At 31.3% G+C, this 21,798-nt stretch overlaps 1 protein-coding gene across 1 annotated transcript in view; it reads left to right on the top strand.

Moving 5' to 3' along the window:
• The window catches only part of LOC143080934 (magnesium-dependent phosphatase 1-like), a 34,470-nt gene extending 20,958 nt beyond the window's left edge, over positions 1-13,512 (top strand). Inside the window, exons 2-6 of the mRNA XM_076257127.1 lie at positions 7,802-7,868; positions 8,965-9,075; positions 11,261-11,368; positions 12,116-12,207; positions 13,038-13,512. Coding sequence (XP_076113242.1) covers positions 7,802-7,868; positions 8,965-9,075; positions 11,261-11,368; positions 12,116-12,207; positions 13,038-13,363 — 704 coding nt within the window. The 3' untranslated portion in view covers positions 13,364-13,512. The remainder of the gene's footprint in view (positions 1-7,801; positions 7,869-8,964; positions 9,076-11,260; positions 11,369-12,115; positions 12,208-13,037) is intronic.
• The last annotated feature ends 8,286 nt before the right edge of the window (positions 13,513-21,798 follow it).

A 21,798-nucleotide genomic window follows, 5' to 3' on the forward strand; every position in this document is an offset into this window, starting at 1 on the left:
GTAAAATATCTGAAATATTCTGAAAAAATTTAATTCTCAACTCATTGAGTTTGGTACATTTTATGGTGAAGTGTAATTCATCCTCAACTTCAAATTTACATAGAGGGCATATTCTGTTTTCTAAATCAATCTTTCTGTGTCTGCCCTTTTCAATCATAAGGATACTATTACTTATTCTAATTCTCACAAAGTTTGAAATATCAGCTCTGTCTATATCTAATTTTAAAAAGTCTTCCATCTCAAATTTCTTTTTCAAATCTTTGTAAGTTCTTAATTTATTTCCTCTTTTATCAATAATATTTTTTGAAATAGAATGGTCCCAAAATTTTATGAAATCATTTTTCAATTTTTTATATATAGAAACAGTCAAACGATTTTTACTAAATGAATTTTGATTTTCCCAGACATGGTCAAATCCAACTTTTTCAAATAACAATTTCATTTTAATTCTATACCAGTCTGACTTATTATTAAGGTTTGATGAATAAATTTTATTTATTAAGCTATCCGGATTTGAATTGACTATATGATGCCAGTAACCTACACAAAGTTTAGCAGCATCAACAGAGCATGGGATCATACCCAATTCTCCCAAAACTGCTAAATTTGAAGCAGTTTTGTTAACTCCTAAGACATATTTAGCAAATTTAATTTGTACTTTAACAGGTTGATATAAAAAATATCTAGACTCTATGGAAACATTATTTTTCAACAAAGTATCTAAACATAAAACTTCACTACAATAAAGAAGTATAGGTTTAACACATGAATCAAATATTTTAAGATTTGGTAATATATTTAATTTGTCTGAATGCAAAGTTTTATAAATGCAAAATGATGCTTTCCTTGCTTTTTTACATAAGTATTCATTTGCCTTGGTAAAGCTACCTGAAGGTTTAAATAATACTCCAAGATATTTGTATTCTGGTGTAATTTCTAATACATAATCTTTGTACTTAAAATTGTGTTTTTTAATTACTCTCCCAGATTTATTGAAAATAATAACCTTTGATTTGTCTATATTTACTGATAAATTCCATGTATCACAATAATTTGATAACTTACTTAAACAATTTTGCAAACCATTTGCAGATTCTGATATCAAAACAATATCATCTGCATACATAAGACAAGATAAATTTACATTATTTATTACAGTAGGGTCACATGTGTTGTCAAATATATTAACCATGTCATTTACATATAAGGAAAAAAGAGTTGGACTTAAAATACAGCCTTGTTTTACTCCCACTTTTGATGAAAATGACGTTGTTTCGCCTTCTGTAAACTTAATTGAGTATTTAACTTCAACATACATATTTTTCAAAATATTGAAAAAACAGCCTGATAAATAACAACAGGACAAGTTATACAATAATGCTTCTCTATTAACTGTATCAAAAGCCTTCTTAAAATCAATAAAACAGACATACAATGATTTAGATAGCTTGAAGGCCTTATCAATAAGACATTTTAAGGTTAAAATATGATCACTAGTTCTACAGTGTTTTTTAAATCCAATTTGTTCACTACAAACAATATTATTTTCCTCAAGAAAATCATCCAACCTGTTTGACAATATTTTAGTAAAAAATTTTCCAAAACAACTAGATAATGCAACTCCTCTATAATTAGAGGGGTCATTGAAACAACCTCCTTTGAAGATTGGTTTTATAAAATTTTCTCTCCATAAATCAGGGTGGGTTTCACATTTTAATATAGCATTGAAAAAACAGACAAACACCTTAGGATTAATATTACATGTAATTTTTAACATTTCATTCAATATACCATCAGGCCCACTTGCCTTTCCAAACTTCAGCTTCTTTGCTGCCTTCTGTACCTCCTCAGTTGTAACCTCAGAATTTAAAATTTCAATGTTTTGATTTTTGTAAGAAGATGTGTGAGTATCTTCATTTTCATAACTATTTATATGATCTATATTCATTAATTTATTAAAATAATTCAACCATTCCTTTGGGGATATATTACAACTGGGGTCATTACTCGCTTTTTCTTTTAATTGATTTACTGACTTCCAAAATTGTGATGGATTCTTGTCTTCAGATTCTAAAATATTTTTTAATAATTTATTTTTAAAAAGTCTATGTTTTTTTCTGGTTAATTTGTTAAATTCCTTTTTATTTAAAGCAACTTTTTGTCTCAAATTTTTGTCCCAAGGATTATTACTTAAATTCCTTGCCAATTGTTTCACATGTCTGTACTTAACTTCACATTCATCATCATACCACAATTTTTTCTTTTTTCTCCTTTTCTGAAAATCTGATTTATTTGACATATTTTTTATATCATTTTTACTTTTTGTTGTAGCACTTATCAAAAAAGAAGAAAATTCAGAAACTTTTTCATTTAATTTTATACCAGAACCTTGCTTATCAAGTGAATTATTAATATTTTCTAGGTCTTTACATAATTTTTCAAAATCAAAATTTAATAAGGTTGACTTGAAAGTAATTTCCTTCCTATCATTCCATCTAATGTTTCTCATACTTTTCTTTAAACAGTCTTGTAAATTTCTATCAGTAACTTGAGATAAAATTTTTACATGTATAGGACAGTGATCATATAGTATAGGATTGAACTCATCTACCTTAAAACTCACAATGTTTTGTAAAAAATTTGAGTTACAAATGCAATAATCATCAATTGAGGCTCCAATATAATTATGATATGTTGTTTTCCCTATTGAATCACCAATGGTTCTACCATTTAAAATTCTAAGTTGTGCATCAATGCATAAATCAACAATATTCTTTCCATATTCATTTGTGTTTTGATGTATTTCAGTATTACGAAATTTTTGTATATTATCTGCCACATAATTAAGTGGTAAAAAATTGTCAAGAACATGATCTGAGTCATTTACTATAAAATCTTCTTCCCCTTTGTTAATGTGAGCATTTAAATCTCCCATTACCATAATATCTCCCATCAGACTAAATTTTGTGTCATGTAAAACGATATTCCATACGGTGTTTAAACAGACTTATCTCAATCATACTATGTTATATCTATATTCATATTTAAATAACCCGTTAGTAAATTTTGAAATTATTCTTACTGAAGTCAAATGGAATGCAACATAGTAAGCCAGAGGAATCCCTTCTGGTTTGTGTTTCAAATAAATTACCCATTATTGTCTATTACTGTGTACATGTGAGATGATCAAGACTACGTCAAAACATTTTGAAAATCAATTTACGCAAATTAGTGTCAAATTATTTATTTTTAGTATATTTTTTTGCAATTCCTTTTATATGATAACATGCTGAAATTAATCAAATTAAGAAACTTTAAATTGATTTTTCACGATGTGTGATACATTTGTGATACAAGTAGGCGAATATATGATAACATCCTAACTTCTGACTATCGTTACCGCAGATGCAATAGGTAATACGTAACAAATTCTGCTGTACGGTACATGTACTTACAACAAACAGCCAAGCGGACACATTTCCACTGTACACGAAAGCAGCGGACAAAATTTTACTGTACACGATAGCCAAAACCAATTTTTAATTGCAATTTGGGAAACTGGTTCTATTGTATCTTCCGTGACTATAGCTGGTATCAGGGTCTGGTGTTCGTATGTTTAAATTGTTCTGGAAATAAATTGAGGAAAACATTGAATGTTCGTTAAAAGTGGAAATGCCCTTAGCTTTTCCAATAACTGTAACACGTAAGACACTTACAAGAAAGGTCGAGGATACTTCGTTAATTAACAGATATTTTGGGTACTTCATTAACTAAGAAGGAGAGACAAGAGATCAGAACTAATTGTTGTTCATATTTCAAGATACCATGACTTGCCACTTACATTCCTCTGTTGATCTATATGCACAGGTAAATCATGCCGATTACATAACAGAAACTAATTAAAGTTCCACACAAAAATAATAATTAAAAGAACAGATGAAATTTCAATCAGCGTCAAACATGCTTCACAGCTGTTTGGTCATGTGACATCAGCTTCAATTATCTTAATGATTAACGAAAGGCATGATGTATTTGTTTGTCTGTAGAGTGATTTTATGAATGAAAAGAAATTTCTTTTGCCATGTAATTCAAATTATCGCTTCTGTAAATAAAAAAATGTAAGCATGAAGGAGAAAACCATTTGGTCTATAAACGATGATTACACTTGCATAACTTGGGATGAACTCTGGTTTACGTATTGTTTATGTAAAGCAAATGTGTTGAGGAAGTTTAAAGCTTTTGATGGTTTGATTTTTAAAGAGGGCTGGATATCCTGTGCCTCATTATATTAAGTTATAGCGGTAATTAGCTGATTTTATTAACAGATTATTTGTACTGCAGATCTACAACAGATTCCTTTTCACCACAAAATAATCGATCTACAATTTATATCTCTTTTTAAAATGCCAAAAAAAAAACTCATACATTTCTGTAGGTCACATATGTAAATTAATTTTAATCGTAATTTGCGAAAGTTGTTCGTAATATTAGTTTGTGTTTTAATAAACCTTGTTTCAATTTAATCATCCAAACTTCTTAGCAATACAAAGACAAAAGCATAAAGGGCGACACACATAGCAAAATTACCACTAATTTAAAACATTGTGACGTCATTCTATTGTTTTGCCTGTTCTTTATTTCAGTGATTGAACTATCATTTACCTGTCAGAAACTATAATTATGTTACCTTTAGCTGTCCAATATTTCTAAGAATAGCCAGGCCTCTTCTTTCTTAAAAATATTGGACAGTTAAAGGTAGCATAACTGATTCTTACACGTAAATGATACTTAAATCACTGAAATAAAAAAAAAAACCTATTAATTACCCTAATTGTTTTCATCATGTTAGGAAAAATACCACCAAAGAACAAATAACAATTAAAAAAAACATCTTATTAAAGTCAACTTCCAATACAATAATTGTGTCACTCATCAAAACGGTTTCTTGAGGAAAAAAGTCACTTTCAAATTGATTTTTAACACTACCTATACTTATATCACAGCCATTTTTCTCATGTTTTTGGGTTGTCTCTTTTTGCACTAATTCAATAAGTTGATTATGCTCGTTGTAAGTTTTGTTTTGTTGCCAGTCTTGCTGTTGTTGCCAGTCTTGTTGCTGTTGCCAGTCTTGTTGTTGCCTTTATGAATTTCTTTTTTTAAAAGATTTATCCTCGTCCGTCTTTAGGTCATAAAAATTGACCTCTGGTGTTGTTCTTATTCTTTCTTCTTAACATCCTTTTCAACTACAATTAAAATGAAAAAAAAGCAATAACGTAATGATTCTTAAATTTGATAGATCATCCCGCAATACAAGGGCCACGAACACACTAAACCGTATCTTGTGTACAAAGTGCGAATCTAGAACTTCCTTCATGAACTAATAGACTAATACTTTTTTAGAATTTTCAGGTTTCTTGATTTACAAGTTTTTGTTTTTTTAAGTTATTGCTTTTAAAATATAAATATAATGCAACACTTCGGTTATGAACGACGATGAATATGTGAAGCACCATAAAGGAAGACATTACCACATTTTATCTGGTAAACAATATAAAAAAGAAGATGTGGTATGATTGCCAATGAGACAACTGTCCACAAGAGACAAAAATAACACAGACATTAACAACTATAGGTCACCATACGGCCTTCAACAATGTTCAGCATTGTCAGCTATAAAAGGCCCCGATATGACAATGTATAACAATTCAAACGAGAAAACTAACGGCGTTATTTATAAAAAAAATAAAAATGAACGAAACACAAATATGTAACACATAAACAAACGACAACCACTGAATTACAGGCTCCTGACTTGCGACAGGCACATACATAAATACTGTGGCGGGGTTAAACATGTTAGCGGGATCCCAACCCTCCCCCTAACCTGGGACAGTGGTATAACAGTACAACATAAGAACGAACTATAAAACTCAGAAAAATTTTGAACTTCTATTTGAGAAAGACTTAATCGTGTTTCCAATTCGCACTTTGTTCGCAGTGATCGTTTTATTAAAGTTTATTTTCAAAAGAAAATCGTGACAAAATGACGTTTTGGTAACATTTAAAAAACACAAGGGACTCAATACAGATTTTAACGAAAAAAGAGCGATACAACCTTGCAGAAAGAAAAGAAAAACAGAAAAAGGGGGAGGATATTCAGATGTTATGGTTTGGGTAAACAATAACAGTCTCTTGAAAGTTCCAACAAATGAATATAACTGATTGCATGTTGTTAGTTTTAGTTTAAACATATGATGTTGTTATCTCTTGGTTTGTTCATATTAATTATGTATTTGAAATAAAATCGACTGCGGTGCACTCGATATGGTTCAACAAGAACATTTATTCATATTCTTTTCTTTTTTTCTCATTTACCCTGTAAAAAATAAAACCCGAGATGAAACAAGAAACTAATAGGAGAGGACTACATTTTGAAATATAATATATATAAAACTTGCCAATATTAGCTGCTTTGACTATACCCTTTTTTTATCCATACTGAAATAATGCATACATATCTGAATAGATTCCGAATACACATTTGATTGTAATCCAAAGTTTGAAACAACACAATAACTGATAACGACATCTCTTTCTTCGTTTTTGCATTAAGAATATAATTTCTTCAATTTCTCCAACACAAAACGCTTGTATAAAGGTATTCACGGAAACTATGAGCGGAAACTATGATTTGTCCTAGCGCACGCAAAAATCATGATTCGCATACCCTGTGTCTTATTCTTCATGTAGCAATAACAATATATGCTGTTTACCTTGAGCTGTACTGTCTTTTTGTCTATTTTTTTTTTAAGTTGAGCTACTGCTTAAAGTGGGCAACTTTGCTTGCTTTTTCTTTTGTTTTACCTTTTTCGACGTGTTAAACAATGTATTAAGTAAGATATAAGCCTCTAACAGTCAATTCTATAAAATATTGAACCGGTCTTAGACCTGTCCAATATTTTACAGAATGGACTGTTATCGGCTTTATCCCTTACAGATATGGTAAATACATTCCCACAAACGCATTATAATATGCTGATTCATTTTTTTGTTAATATTCAATACAAGTAATATTTTTTTTTTGTACCATCTCTATCTCACATAAACATTATGATTAAAAACATACAACAAAAAAAGTACCAATATAAGGCGATGTTGTGTTTATTTAGGTAAACAAAAGTTGTTGTATATACATAAGTCAATGTCAATTAAACCAATACAACAACACATCGCAATGGTTATCATATAGGTACCAGGGGCCTGGTCTCCGAAGGCATCGTAAGGTATGTCATAAGATATATCTTAGGACAAACCTAAGACTATCTTATACCTATCATATATGTCATAGACTGTAAATCAAAGCTGCCTTAAGATAGTCATAACTGCAATGCTCTTGTGACTGTAATAAGTGACCATGTTTCTTATCATTTTAAATAATGAGTAAAAAAATGATAAAAGAAACATAAAAAATAGTAAGTACGAACATAATAATGATCACCATTCTTATCATTTACGCATATTTTATTTCCACCCATTATAATGAACCTGAATTTTTTTATGAAATTGAATTAAAATCTGAGTTGATAATTTGTTTAAATTTAGTTTGTTTATAGTATATACGACTAAGGTAAATTCATACTTTTGTAAACAGGATTTAAAAAAAAGTGTCACCTATAACAAAGATTATCTCAGAAAAAAAGTGTGTCTAGAGCTAGGTAGATAATATTAACAATTCCTGACACTACTACATATTTGTAAACTGATGTACAATATTTACTTGACAATTTCCTTTCCATTTCAGATTACACATTGTGGCCATTTAGGGTAGACCGAAAAAATAATGTAGAGCCTCCATTTAACCGAACGCCGTAAGTATTTACAATCCTTTCCAGCTGTTATAAAACTCTGACCAGTAAAATCACAGCTATAATCAAATAAAGAGCAGTAAAATCACAGCTATTATCAAATACTGTTTCTAAAATAAGAAAGTTAAAAATACTAAACTCTAAAATAAGAAAATATCAAATACTGACATCTAAAATCTCAAACTATCAAATTATGACCTCTAAAATAACAAAGAATCAAAAGTTTATGTATATGCCTTTATTTTCACAAACCAAATTACAAATTTTAAATAAAAAGAGATAGTATGCATATTTCAATATATAACACAAATAACGTACAAAAGTTCATAAAGACATTTACAATAATTCACAATGAAGAAATAATTTTGTTGTTTATCTCCTTAATGACAACATTACTTTTGAGATGCATTAAATTGATGTATACCTATGCACAACTGTTCTGTATTCTGTTTTGTTTCTGTTTGATAGAGGTTTTGACAATGATGAACTGCTGATGGCTGTCCATTAGAGTCTTTGATTTATTTAAGGTGATAAAAATGAAGTATTTCATTGTCTCACTGTCTGAATGCAAGAACATTCAGGTCAGAGAAATACACAAATTAACATTACAATAAGACATATCGACATGCTTATAGTCATTAAAGGCACCAGGCCCATAATTCAATACAGCATACGTGCGTTTAGTCTACATAAGACCCACCAGCGACGCTCAGATTAAAACAGTAAAGAAAGCCAAACAAGTACAAGTTTGAAGAGCATTGATGACTGTGAGAAAGTGTTTCTCTACGATATTTTTTCCTACGATAAAGTGTTTTCGCTTCGATGAAGTGTTTTCTGTACCCGTGAAATGTTTTCTCTACGAAGATTTTTTTCTCTCCGCTTAAATGTTTTCTCTATTTCAATGACGTATTTATTTCATTTCAGTATTTACTCTATGAAAGTGTGTGATCTCTATATTTCAGTTACGGTAAGGGTTTTTCACCAAGATATAATGTTATCTATATTTCAGTGACGGTAAACTGTTTATTTTTTACATTGTTTACTCTATGAAAGTTTTACATTGTTTACTCTATGAAAGTGTGTTTTCTGTATATTTCAGAGACGGTAAAGTGTTTGACGCCAACAGTAGGGAGATCAAATCATTTCCAGATATTGATCATATCTTATATAGACTACACGATGAAGGATACAAATTAGCAATCGCATCAGAGTAAGTTTATCAAAAAAATCGAAAGCAGAAAATAGATTATAAAATAATCAAAAGTTGCAAAATATTACATAACTAATGTTATTTCAATAATGACTTGACAAAGGTAATTTTAAAATGATGTCGAACCTAGATTAATTTCTTGTTTCTTATATTTCAATGCTATAGAATATTGTTTTAAGTCATTTTAGAGCTAAATACCAGTACAATCACATAACTTATACTGTTTTATTGCGCAGCAATTTGGCAGGGCACGGAACATCAACATTGTTTTATAGTCATATGCATTATTGTATTATGTAACCCGTATGTCTAACATACCACAAACATTACGCTGAAATGGATTTTTAATTTAAAAACAGATTTGAGGTGAAAAAATGATTAGATATAGAATCCCAGATTAATACATTGGAGTATATACTTACTTACAAAGGCATAAGAATAACTGCATGCACCTTACATTAATTACATCAAAGATACTTACAATATATCGTTAACCTACACGGAACCAAAAAAAAAACATTTTTTCTACAAACGTTAAAAAAACCAAAACGAGGCGAAATAAACCCGAGGGATATTCAAACTCACAAGTCGAAAATAAACTGGCAACGCCGTGGGTTAAAAATAAACTGGCAACGCCGTGGGTTAAAAATAAACTGGCAATGCCGTGGGTTAAAAAAAAAAACAAACAACAGCACACATAACACAAGATAGAAAACTAAAGTCTGAAAAAACACGAACCCCACCAAAAACTTGGTGATCTTAGGTGCTCTGTTAAAATTCGTCAGAAACACTATATACTGTTTACATACACTGAATGAAAAACATTCTGTACAAGCATAAATCAATGAATAAAAACACAACTTTTGTGTATGTGCCTTTTTTCAAAGATAGGAATCTCGTCAATGGACATCTGTTTGTTGTCTTGAGCGTGTATGGATTTATATGGTTTTTGTCTGTTTGGTATTTTTGGCGGAAACGGAAAGGGTTAAAATGGCGAAATGGAAGGAATATTGTTTGCCGTTGTAATAACTTTTAAAATGTGCATTTATATGGAAACAAATCTGAAATTTAACTGCGATACTGACTTTAAAGAATACGTTTAATAGTTCATGTAATTGTAGTAACTAACCATTTAATTGCCCGAAAAGGGAAATGGACCGTGTCTAATTTTAAACCAAAACAAGTTTTGTAATGTACTAGATGGTAGTTATAAAAGAATAAAAGAAAAAAAACACAAGTTTCTGACAAATTTCATTTTTTATCTAAATCACATGCCACTACCTAACACTTATATAAAGTTGGCGCCTTAGAATATATCTTTGATGCCTTGGAGGATTACTAGCATTATATTTAACATACAGATGGATTTAGACAAGACCACCTATTTTCATAAAACCGACTTTCATTATTTTGGAAAGCTTATTCATGTTTTTCATAACATTCCTTTGATAAAATACTAAAACAACACATTAGTGTTTAAAGATGAAGTTTATTTTGATTAAAGACAATGATATCTTTGAAAATGATCACTTGCTATCTATTTTTTACAGCAGATAAATCTTGATTGCGGATGATTTAGATTTTATTATGATAGGAAAAGATGCTCTCTTAACTTCTTTCATATAACTCTACCGTTTTGACAGTTTCTTTTATATAAAAATACTTTAGATCATGCTTAATGGCTTCTCTGAAGAATGCTTAGGTGTAGAATTCGACGCGTAGATCTGTGATGATACTAAATAAACAATAAGAAAGCGCTTCTTCAACTGTTTCGGTTTTGTTTTGAAATCTAAATAAAGCCAACATGACTATACCTTTGTGCAATAGTCATTAATCAATTCATCGAAAACAAATCCGGGTTACAAACTAAAACCGGGGAAACCAAAAACCGAGGAAACTATGGCACAACAGAAACACTGAGCTGACACAAAATCAAACTCCAACATTACATGTCTCTTAACTGCGAGACAAATAACATTTTTCAAGACGATTTGTTGATTTCGTAGTAATATATAATGGGAACAAAACTGCAGTTGTTTGTATAATTCCAGTGTATGAGAAGAATTTTGGAAGTCATTTTTTTTTCTCTATTCGATATGATTTAAAAGTAATTTCTCTGAATCACGCAAATGTAAATCTTTAATATCATTATCATTACATGTTTCCGTATATTTTACTTTTATAGGGCGTTCTATAAAGACGAAACTAGAAGACTTGTATCTTACTTTGGATGGGATGAATATTTTGACTACATAGAAATCTACCCAGGATCAAAAATTACTCATTTCTTACAGTAAGTCAACAAATTGAATGATTGTTTTAACAGTGATTCTGTTAATTTTAACAAAGCTTTAATTCGTTTTGAATTGATTGATTGATTAGCGCTGAATGACACATATTCAATACATACTCATGGCGAGAGCATTGATTGATTGTTAGTTGCTTAACGTCCAGTAGCAAATATTTCATGTATGTTCAGGACGAGAACAAATTAACTAATTATATAAAAGGTGTGTTATGTAAAGTGGGTCGACTGCATACATGAAGAGCGTAAAAGGCAATGGAATATGAGAGTATATTGGATTAGTGCAGACTTTTTCATTCCTTAAACTTTACCTGACATGATTAAATTGGAGAGGTTTATTATGATGCTTAATCGTAGAACTGTTCTGAATACAGCCAATAGATATATAAGAAGATGTGGTATGAGTGCCAATGAGGCAGCTCTCCATCAAAGTCACAATTTGTAAAAGGTGTCTAATTTGACAATTAAAGAAAAGAACATGTCGTTTTGTCAATTTCTAACTGAACACAGACATTTAGAGAAGATCGTTTGCTTATTTTTTGAATTGAAAAAAATAACAAACTCAAAAGAATTTAAAGTTAATAAAGGTACGCTTATTTGATACAGAAGATACAAATACTGATCTTAAATCCAAACAACTTGTACATTAAGATAATAACTGATATCAGAAGATCTTACTGATTTGATAATTATTACTTATTCTCTTTTAACGAATATATTTAATGTATTTTGCAGAATTAAAAAAGAGAGTGGTATTGAGTTTCCAGATATGATGTTCTTTGACGATGAGAGAGATCACCTCTCTGAAGTAGCACATACGTGTTTAGGTAAGTTTCCAGATATGATGTTCTTTGACGATGAGAGAGATCACCTCTCTGAAGTAGCACATACGTGTTTAGGTAAGTTTCCAGATATGATGTTCTTTGACGATGAGAGAGATCACCTCTCTGAAGTAGCACATACGTGTTTAGGTAAGTTTCCAGATATGATGTTCTTTGACGATGAGAAAGATCACCTCTCTGAAGTAGCACATAAGTGTTTAGGTAACGCATTTCTATCCATTTATACTAAATCAAAATCATTTCAGTTCCCAGACTCAGACACAAAATAAAAACATTAAAATTCATCTTTCCCTCATTCGTTTTATAGAATTTGTTATTAGTGTTGTTAACACAGGCTACATCGTAAGTTGAACGAAATCTGTCCACAAATGTCATCTGAAACAGGTTTTTAAAAAAAAAACAGAAAAAATTACCTTCATGTAATAAAGCAAACCTCAGTAAAACCAACGGATACATTTTACCGTAGTTCTGCTTCAATATATTGCATCATTTGTGTAAAACCAATAAAACAAAACAAACGCCAACAGTAAAACAACTTACTGGACAGAACAACAGAAAACAACTGCCTCTTTGGAAAACAAACAACAGATGCAAAAACAGACAAATAACAACGAACAAATCATGGTCCAAATTGTTACCAAGAAAGAAAGGACATGTAAACACTTAAAGGAAACGAAATTGAAGTTTTGAGTCACCCGGCTATTTTTTTTAAACAAATCTGATTAATGGTGCAAAACTTCCCGATTTCTGGTTTGTAAAAAAAATGAAGGTTTTTTTTTTGGAAGAACTCTTTATAAAGTTTAAATGTTTTTCAGGAGTGACCTGTATCTGGGCCAATCGTGGAGTGTCAGAAGAAATTCTTGATGAGGCTTTTCAAGCTTTTGTAAACAACCATTCAGACAACATTAATACCAGTACTCTATCTATAAACAGTGTAGATTCTGACGAATCACAAAGTGAAACAACTGTGATTTATTGTCACAGACGTAGGGGGTCACGTGCGTCCATACAATATGACGTCCCTCCTGTTATCGATCGGGCAATACGACTACGAGGACGAAGAATGTCAGCGCCTGCTTTAAGTATAAACTTGAAAGACAACAAAAAGATGTTTGCCTGTCCCGAAATTATTGAAAACTAAAGTTATTAAACAAAAACAAAACGTATGAAAATAGAGTAGAAAAGAAACCAAACGCTGATGACGTAGTCGACACTTTTGAAAATCTGACTCTTTCAAGGGTTTGACGTAATATTTGACGACTACATATTCATAGAAATCTGAGATAACCTTGACTTCTTGAAGAATTCAGGAATGTGTTGATAAATATTGGTGCATTAATTGTTTGACTTGTTTGTCGATATTGATGTTAAACTTGATGGATAGTATATCATTCACTCATCACTACACTTAATGATCAAGGAAAACTAGAGAACATGCATACAACACCTAATTGAAATGACCATCTGTTTACTATCAAGACGCCATTAGATAATCGCTTGGGAGATTGTCCAAATAAGAAAAGGACATCCAACTATTCAATCATTCATCTTCTATCCCATCCTTCGTTCATGATATGTTAGGTATCTGGTCATATTGCCAACATATTCTTTTTCTGCTTTAAGTTTACTACGAAAGCCTGTACAAAACGCAAAGGATATATGTTTACTTATTTTATAAAATGAATAATTTAATTTTTAACCGTCTAGAAACATGTTTCAAACGAGATACATTTTTTGTGTATACATGCAATTAAGAAGCATAAACTGCTATCAGAAAGTTTTTATTCATACTTTAATAGTTACTTTATTTATTTTTTCAAACTACACACATGTTCGCCATTTTACGTATTTTTTATAGTTTTTTTTAATTTTTCGCATCCATACTGGAAGAAGCTGTCTGAATCACAGGGAACAAATATCTTTATTGTAAGATGTTTTTCGTAAAGAAAAGTAGTCGAGAATTGGAGATTTAAGTAAACCATAAATAGAAAAAAAAGAATATACATGTATATGAAAACCAAACACAATTTGCGCCAAAAAGTTCCACCTATAGATATACAAATTGATGAAGACGTTATCAGTGTATATATTAGCATGAATATTACGACCAGCTGAACATTTTTTCTTGTTAATAGGTATTCATATAGAATAAATAATATATTAATTGTTTATAGTTCTAGTTAATCATGTCAAAACACCAGTTAACTTGTACACACAACATTATATGTAAGATACACAAACATTAGCAACTCACTTTGTGTCATTCTAATGTCAATATAATTAACACTGCCATTTTTAAAAGCGGGAGGTTTGGAATGCCACCAAACCAGGTTCAACAAACCATTTTGTACATATATATCTAACGACAAAACATTTTTTATATTATTAATTTTTGTTCTAAACAAAAATATTTTTATCAATACTCATTGAAGAGATGTATTTATAACAAACGATAAGGAATGCCATTTTGCATTCGTTAATATCCGCGTAGTTCTTTTTATAGATCGGTTAAAAACCAAAAACGAATATTACGTAATGGAATTCTAGGCAATTGCAATAAACCGGAATGCCCTTACGGTCATCCGCTGTAAAATCCATTTAAGAAAGGCTGAACTCATCATATGAATACAATTAGAAATACATCTAACAAAAATACAGAGTGGACGTGGCCAGGTACTTGTACATCCCGACAACAAAAAGACACTAAGTACATATCTGTGAGATCTTGCAGTTATAGACAGTCCTTTTAAACCAATTGTTATGACCCATCTAGGGTATTATGTTTTGTTCGGTGTGCGTCCGTTCGTTCATCCCTCGATCTGTCAGGCTTCAGGGTAAATATTTTAGTCAAGGTAGTTTTTGATGAAGTTCAAGTCCCATCAATTTGATACCTAGTACACATGTTCTCTAGTATATAATCTTTTTTATGTTTAATGCCAAATTAGAGTTTTCACGGTCCACGGAACATATAAAATGGTAGTGCGAGTGAGTCATCCGTGTACTATGGACACATTCTTGTTATAGTCTGTTCTGATATTTTACTATTAGATAACTGTCTCATGTGATAGTGAGCCCCATAGTTTGGCGCCAGAGAACATGTTAAACTATGCCGTATAAGATTTAATACTTATTGAAGGACTTTCGATGTGCTATGGTTATACGCTTTTATGTCGTGTAGTCTCTGTTGGAGAATTGTCTCATCGGCAATGATACCACATCTTTTTATTTTTATAACTTTTTCGTCTTTTTCAGTTCAATTTATCTTTGACTTATAAATTTAAGCTACATTTTAATGTGTTCTTTTATTGTATTCTATCTCTTTTCAACACAAGAGGAAACCCCTAAATAAGTCGGAGATGTCACACAGTTACTATCTAGTCTCAATACACCGTCTCAATACTGATGTTACAAAATGTTAGAGACAAAAGATGTTGGGGTTACATCAACCCAACGTAAAAGATAACCGTAGATATTTATGATCAACATGCAACGATTATTATGCGGTTGGATATAGTGAAAGAGTATATTGATATAGTTTTATGTATCACTATTATATGAAGATTAATTTCCACATGAATTACTTTTTTAATGCAATTTAACGTTGTTCTGTCACACGAATTTCTTTTTTTGTTTGATCATAATAATACTATCACAAGGACTATTTTAATGAAAGTTAACGTAGCTCTTTCAATGAAGAGCTATTTTATATAAGGAATGACTGTAATATTTTTTTCTGTCTAGAAAGAAATAACATAAAAAAAGTTGTGCACACTTAAGGATGTATTCTTCTGACTTTTCAGTCTCGTTCAGTCTCGTTGAAATCTCGTTCTTGAATTTTTTCCAAAACATGTGATACAAGTGGAAAATATCAATGAATTTTAAAAATATTGTAATCATTGCAAATATAACTCTGTGAAAAAATTGTGTATTTACAATGAATGGTTTTTGAGTAATCCAGTTTTCAAATTTTACGACCAATGAAGTCTGTATTTTTAGCCAAAATTTTGAGAAAATGGGTGAGGGATACAAAAAATGATTTTACAGGAATCATGTACATCCCATATCATTTTGGTCTTTTCAAATTTGTTAGATATGTATTTTTTCAATCATTTATAACAAAAAAGTTGAAATCATTTGCATTTTGTTCTTAAAACTGAGAAAAATCACAAAAATACAAAATTGACAGCATGGTAAATTTTACTCAAAAAAGCGTTAAAATATGATAACACTTTCTTATATTAACACCTACCTATAGTTTTTTTTAAGTAAAATTTATTCAGATTGGTCCACTTCATCTTTGTAGAAAGTATGAAAAAAAGTTTAATTGTGGAACTGTGATTTTTTTCAGGATAATAGCCCAAAAATAGGTAAAAATCAACGAAAGATGGGAAAATCATCAAAATTAGGCATTTTCAAAGGACCGTAGCAAAAACAGAAGTGCACCACCATATGATTTTTTCTTCACCAATAATTTTGTTACAGTCTTATAAACCCCAAAATCAGGTTAAGAAAAAAAGAAAGCATTATATCTTACATTCTATATACAGTGGTGTAGACGGTGGTGTAGATTGTTTCGTGGTGGTGAGCCTTGTAACAGTCAAGACTACCTGCACTCGTGGCGGCATGTGATAGAACGGTGTTTGTACCTGCACTCATGGCGGCATGTGATAGAACGGTGTTTGTACCTGCACTCATGGCGGCATGTGATAGAACGGTGTTTGTACCTGCACTCATGGCGGCATGTGATAGAACGGTGTTTGTACCTACACTCGTGGCGGCATGTGATAGAACGGTGTTTGTACCTGCACTCATGGCGGCATGTGATAGAACGGTGTTTGTACCCGAACTCATGGCGGCATGTGATAGAACGGTGTTTGTACCTGCACTCATGGCGGAATGTGATAGAACGGTGTTTGTACCTGCACTCATGGCGGCATGTGATAGAACGGTGTTTGTACCTACACTCATGGCGGCATGTGATAGAACGGTGTTTGTATTGTTCTGCTTGACTATTTATTTATACTCAAAGGTTGGTCTAACGTAAGAACGTTTCCTTTATGGTGGTGTTGTTTTATTGAGGTTCAGTTTCAGAAATCTGATATCGTTGTAAGCCTTGTTGTATCTGTTTTGGTCATGATCTGAACTGAACTTATGGTACAACCTATCTGTGAAGACTTTACAGACTGAAGGATATGGTCATGTAGTCTGTACTTTTTTTACAATCTCCTGTATTGTTAGTACATTGCATTTATCGGAGGAAAAGTCATAAAGCATTTTTCCCCATATTTCTAGTTTATTGAGTCCGCTTGTAAGTGGTAATTGTCTGTGTTTGGTGTTGTTACGTTCAGTAACACTATGATTTCGTCGATAAATTGATTTTCCAAAACAATTGTCGTTTTTTTGCACAATTAACTAACCCCTTTAATTTAAATGCAATAGAATATTGTGCAAGTCGTATCTATATTGACAATGCTTGCAACAATAATTAACAATCTGAGAGTTCATAAACGCTTCTACTTCTAAAAGTGCTTTCAAATTCCCTGATAAGTGGTTTCGAGAGCAGAGATTACAACAATACTTAAATTACTCTCAAGAAATGCATTTTAAATTTTGTTTAGGTTATCAGTCTCACTTTCAATACTTTTGTCTCCAGAGTAGTCTTCGTCCGTATTATGTAGCTTAGTGCCATGTATTATATAGATAATATTTAAAGATTTACTCTGATTCCATCATGTAGATCCTATTTCTGCTTAATATTTTCAAGGATTATTTTTTAAACAGTATGTTTAACCACTAAAAGTCTTTTAAATTGACCCATTGGTGGACTGTTATTTGCTCTATGATCACGTTGTTGTGTCTTTGACACAATCCCCATTTCCATTTTCAATTTTATTTTAAATTGTATTTTTACAGCGGATGACCGTGATGGCATCCCGGTGTATTGCTATCGCCTAGATTTACATGACGTAATATTCGTTTTGGGTTTTTAACCGATCTCTAAACATAATGAATACGTAGACATCATAAAGTGCAAACTAACATTCCTTCTCGCTTGTTATAAATTTATTTCTTCAATGAATACTCATCAAATACTTTTTAAAGAAAATAAATTAATAATATTAAAATGTTTTGTTATATGTAAATACCTATAAGTGAAAACTCATTAATATCTATGCACACGCATGCGGAAGAATATCTCAAGAACGTTTGCAATCTAAAGGAACGATAAATCTTCATGGATAATTAAACCTATTTTTCGGGAAAATACTAATGCATTCTATCCGATGACAAAAATCGTATTATTACAAAAGAGTGACGTGTCCACCATGCACTGCACTGCACTATTATTAATATACTAGAATAGAATGATTTACAAATGCATGAAAATTATAGATACACGGAACTGTAATATACAAGTATTAATATAATATATAACAATAAACCAGAGTATATTGATTTGTATCACTACAATATAATAGTCATTATGGTGAGGATGAATTCCCTGTCATTAATTTGTCCTACACGCATGAACTTGTCACAGAAAACAAATATATCTGAACATTAACCTCACTTTCATGTAAAGAGATGCGATTTTTTTCTGAGACAGTGCTTTTCGGACCATTTACAAGAACTTGCGGTCATCCGATGTTCAGTACTTCAGTACTTTGATTATGGATTGGCTTCTCATTGGCGTATACCCCAAATCTCCTTTTGTTCATACTTATCTTTGGGTTATAAAAATATCTTTGATACATAGCAAATCTAAATCGGTTTAACATGTCCGTTCTTTCAGAGTAAGACGATTGAAGTCAACGTTTATTTATACTAATGCATTCAATTAAGATCTAAATTTATTTACATACACCATTATAATTACATAAAGTGCATATCTTAATCACAATGTCTTTTACATGTTGAAAGATATTATATGAAAAAATGCCAAAGATAAAAGAAAAGTGGTATCATCAATGTTAAATATGTGTAACTCGTGCACTTAATCGGAATAACTGTATGTCTAATCATAAATATTGGATGTAGAAATAGAATTAAATATTCAATATTGCTTCTTTTAAAAGTACACTAATTTACTGTCTGTCTGTCTGTCTGGTCTGGTCGGTCGGTCGGTCACAAGACGGCCAATTTCAGTACATTTACATGCCATCTTATGGCTTCTAGAAAAGGATAAAAACAGGGTTCAAATTTATATATATGAGACAACATCCTATACCATTGTATTGCTCCAGAAAGTTGAAGACAACCAATGGACAACTCGATTGAGCGCAAAACTTTAGAGAAAATAGTCGTTAATAAAAATGTGGCTGCATTCTACTCACTTTATTGATTAACCATCATTTAGTACGCTTTAAATTTATGCATTCGCAAGCGAGGGATATATGAATAATAGATGCGATATTGCTGTAAATTGACATTAAAAGAAAAGTCAAAGCCCGAGAAGGTCGAGTTTTATTAGGGAAGTAGAACCTTTAAGTTAGTTTAAAACCTACTAATTTACTATTTTTTTAACAGAGAAATTTAATTGAGATCAGATTCCGCATCAAACAAAGTAACAAAAGATTAGAAATCTATCGACTTTTGAGTACAGAAATGTTAACATGTATTGCACACTCCATTTCACCTATTCCAGCATCGTATGATTATTTTTCCCTTGTAGTTGTTCTTAAAGTGGAGGCTTTTGTCGTATTTAGACGTATATATAAATGCGTCGCAATATCTGATTGGTTAGTAGCAATAAAGTATACGTTAAAGTATGTCGTGCACTCTAGGTGAAGATTGACTTTCAGTATGTTCGTTTCGTTGTACAGACATACATAGTCAAGCCTCATTATGGATAACTTGTAAGTATCAATCGGGATTAAAAATGTACCGTCATTCCGTCGGAAGATTTCGTGCTCTCTGAAAATTGATCCCGTCCAACATTTGAGTTTGAATTGCCGGATCTGGATTGTAATTAACTTCCGCATTGGATATTTTCCACGCGGTTGGTGTTCGTCAACTGTTCTCATTGCGGTTTGGACATCTTCCACGCGGTTGGCGTTTGTTAACTGTTTACGTTACGCTTTTACATATTCTTCGTAAGGTTGGCCAGCTAGTTATCAGTAAAGAGTGAATGTTTTTTGGGAATGTACTCTTTAGAGTTTGTGTTAATAGTAAGACAGTGTGTTGTGTGTTATGTAATACTAACATAGGTTCCGTCGTTGTAATTATATCTGGATTAGCATTGGCTATTCATTGGTGTTAAAAATGTAGGTGTCATACCACCAATTAAAAGTCCCTATCTGTTCAACCAAATTTTGCAATTTTCACAGCTTTCTAAATATCTTACCTTGAGTTTAACTTCATAGAAAGTTCAAACTAGGTATATCCTGAATTGTACATGTATCAGCTTTCTACATGTCAATTTTCACTATACCTTTAAAGCCTTCTAACAAAAAAAACTGACCTCCGAACAGAGGTACTCCAAAAATAACTCCTGGTTTTCTGGAAATCTTAAATTAGTATACTATGGAGCGCATTAATCCTCAATTTTTAATGCAAACTCATAGACAAGTAAATCTTGGCTCAAAATGGTCTAGATATATTTCTATTTCACCAAAAGTTTCATTTCTGCAAATTTGTTGGTTAGTTTAAGTAAACAAGGACATCAAAAGCACTATTTTGTGTCAGAGTAGGGCTACTTTGGAGGGAGTAATTGGTGGTGTGACACCTGTAGCCATGGTTGTTAGTATTTATTCTTCGATTTTACAATTTCTTAAAACCAGAAAATTAATTTTAGACAGGGAAATCACAAAAATAGTTCGAAAATTGTTTTCATCACAAATTCGGGAAAAAAATAAACTTGGGGAGTTCTAAAATAATTAGTACCTCTATTTAATGGATGTATTTTTGTTGTTGATTAAGTTTGATAATATGTCTGCATGTCCCCTCTCCACAAAAAGAAGAATAATTGGATTACAGATATACAACGAGCGATAACTACAGCTGAAAAATTTCTTTATTACTAGGTAGGTATCGAATTGAATGTTCAACTTAGAGTTTATCTCATCTGGATAATTAGCAGGCATAAACATTCTCCAATGAACTTTTAAGGACTGATTCAGGATCCCTAAATTGGTTAAGTGGCAGCTAAAAAGAGTGAATCGATTTAACTTTTACCGCTTAAAGTCAAAACCTAGCTTTTGACAATTGTGAAAGGTAAAAGCAGAACATTTTTAAACCTTTGTATAATTCAGCAGCTACACAATAAATTGCAAACACATAGCCTTGAATCCTACATTAAATGACACTGGTTATGAGTGCTGAGGTAGTTTCCCAATTATTGTTTAACCATTGTGAATGAACAGACAATTAAAGAATGCTTGGTTAATTACAGCACTCACAATTCAAACGAAGACAGTTTACATCTAACCAAGTACGTTATTTATATTGTGGGTAAACTATGGAATCTTAATTTTACTCTTTCGTAAGATGTTTTTTAATTAAGCGTAAATAGTTAGAACATTTTGTAGCTTAAAATATCACTTCAAACTCATTTTGCCAGTACTGAATGCTAATTTA

Source organism: Mytilus galloprovincialis, chromosome 6 (genome assembly GCF_965363235.1).
Source record: "Mytilus galloprovincialis chromosome 6, xbMytGall1.hap1.1, whole genome shotgun sequence".
NCBI classification, from domain to species: Eukaryota; Metazoa; Mollusca; class Bivalvia; order Mytilida; family Mytilidae; genus Mytilus; species Mytilus galloprovincialis.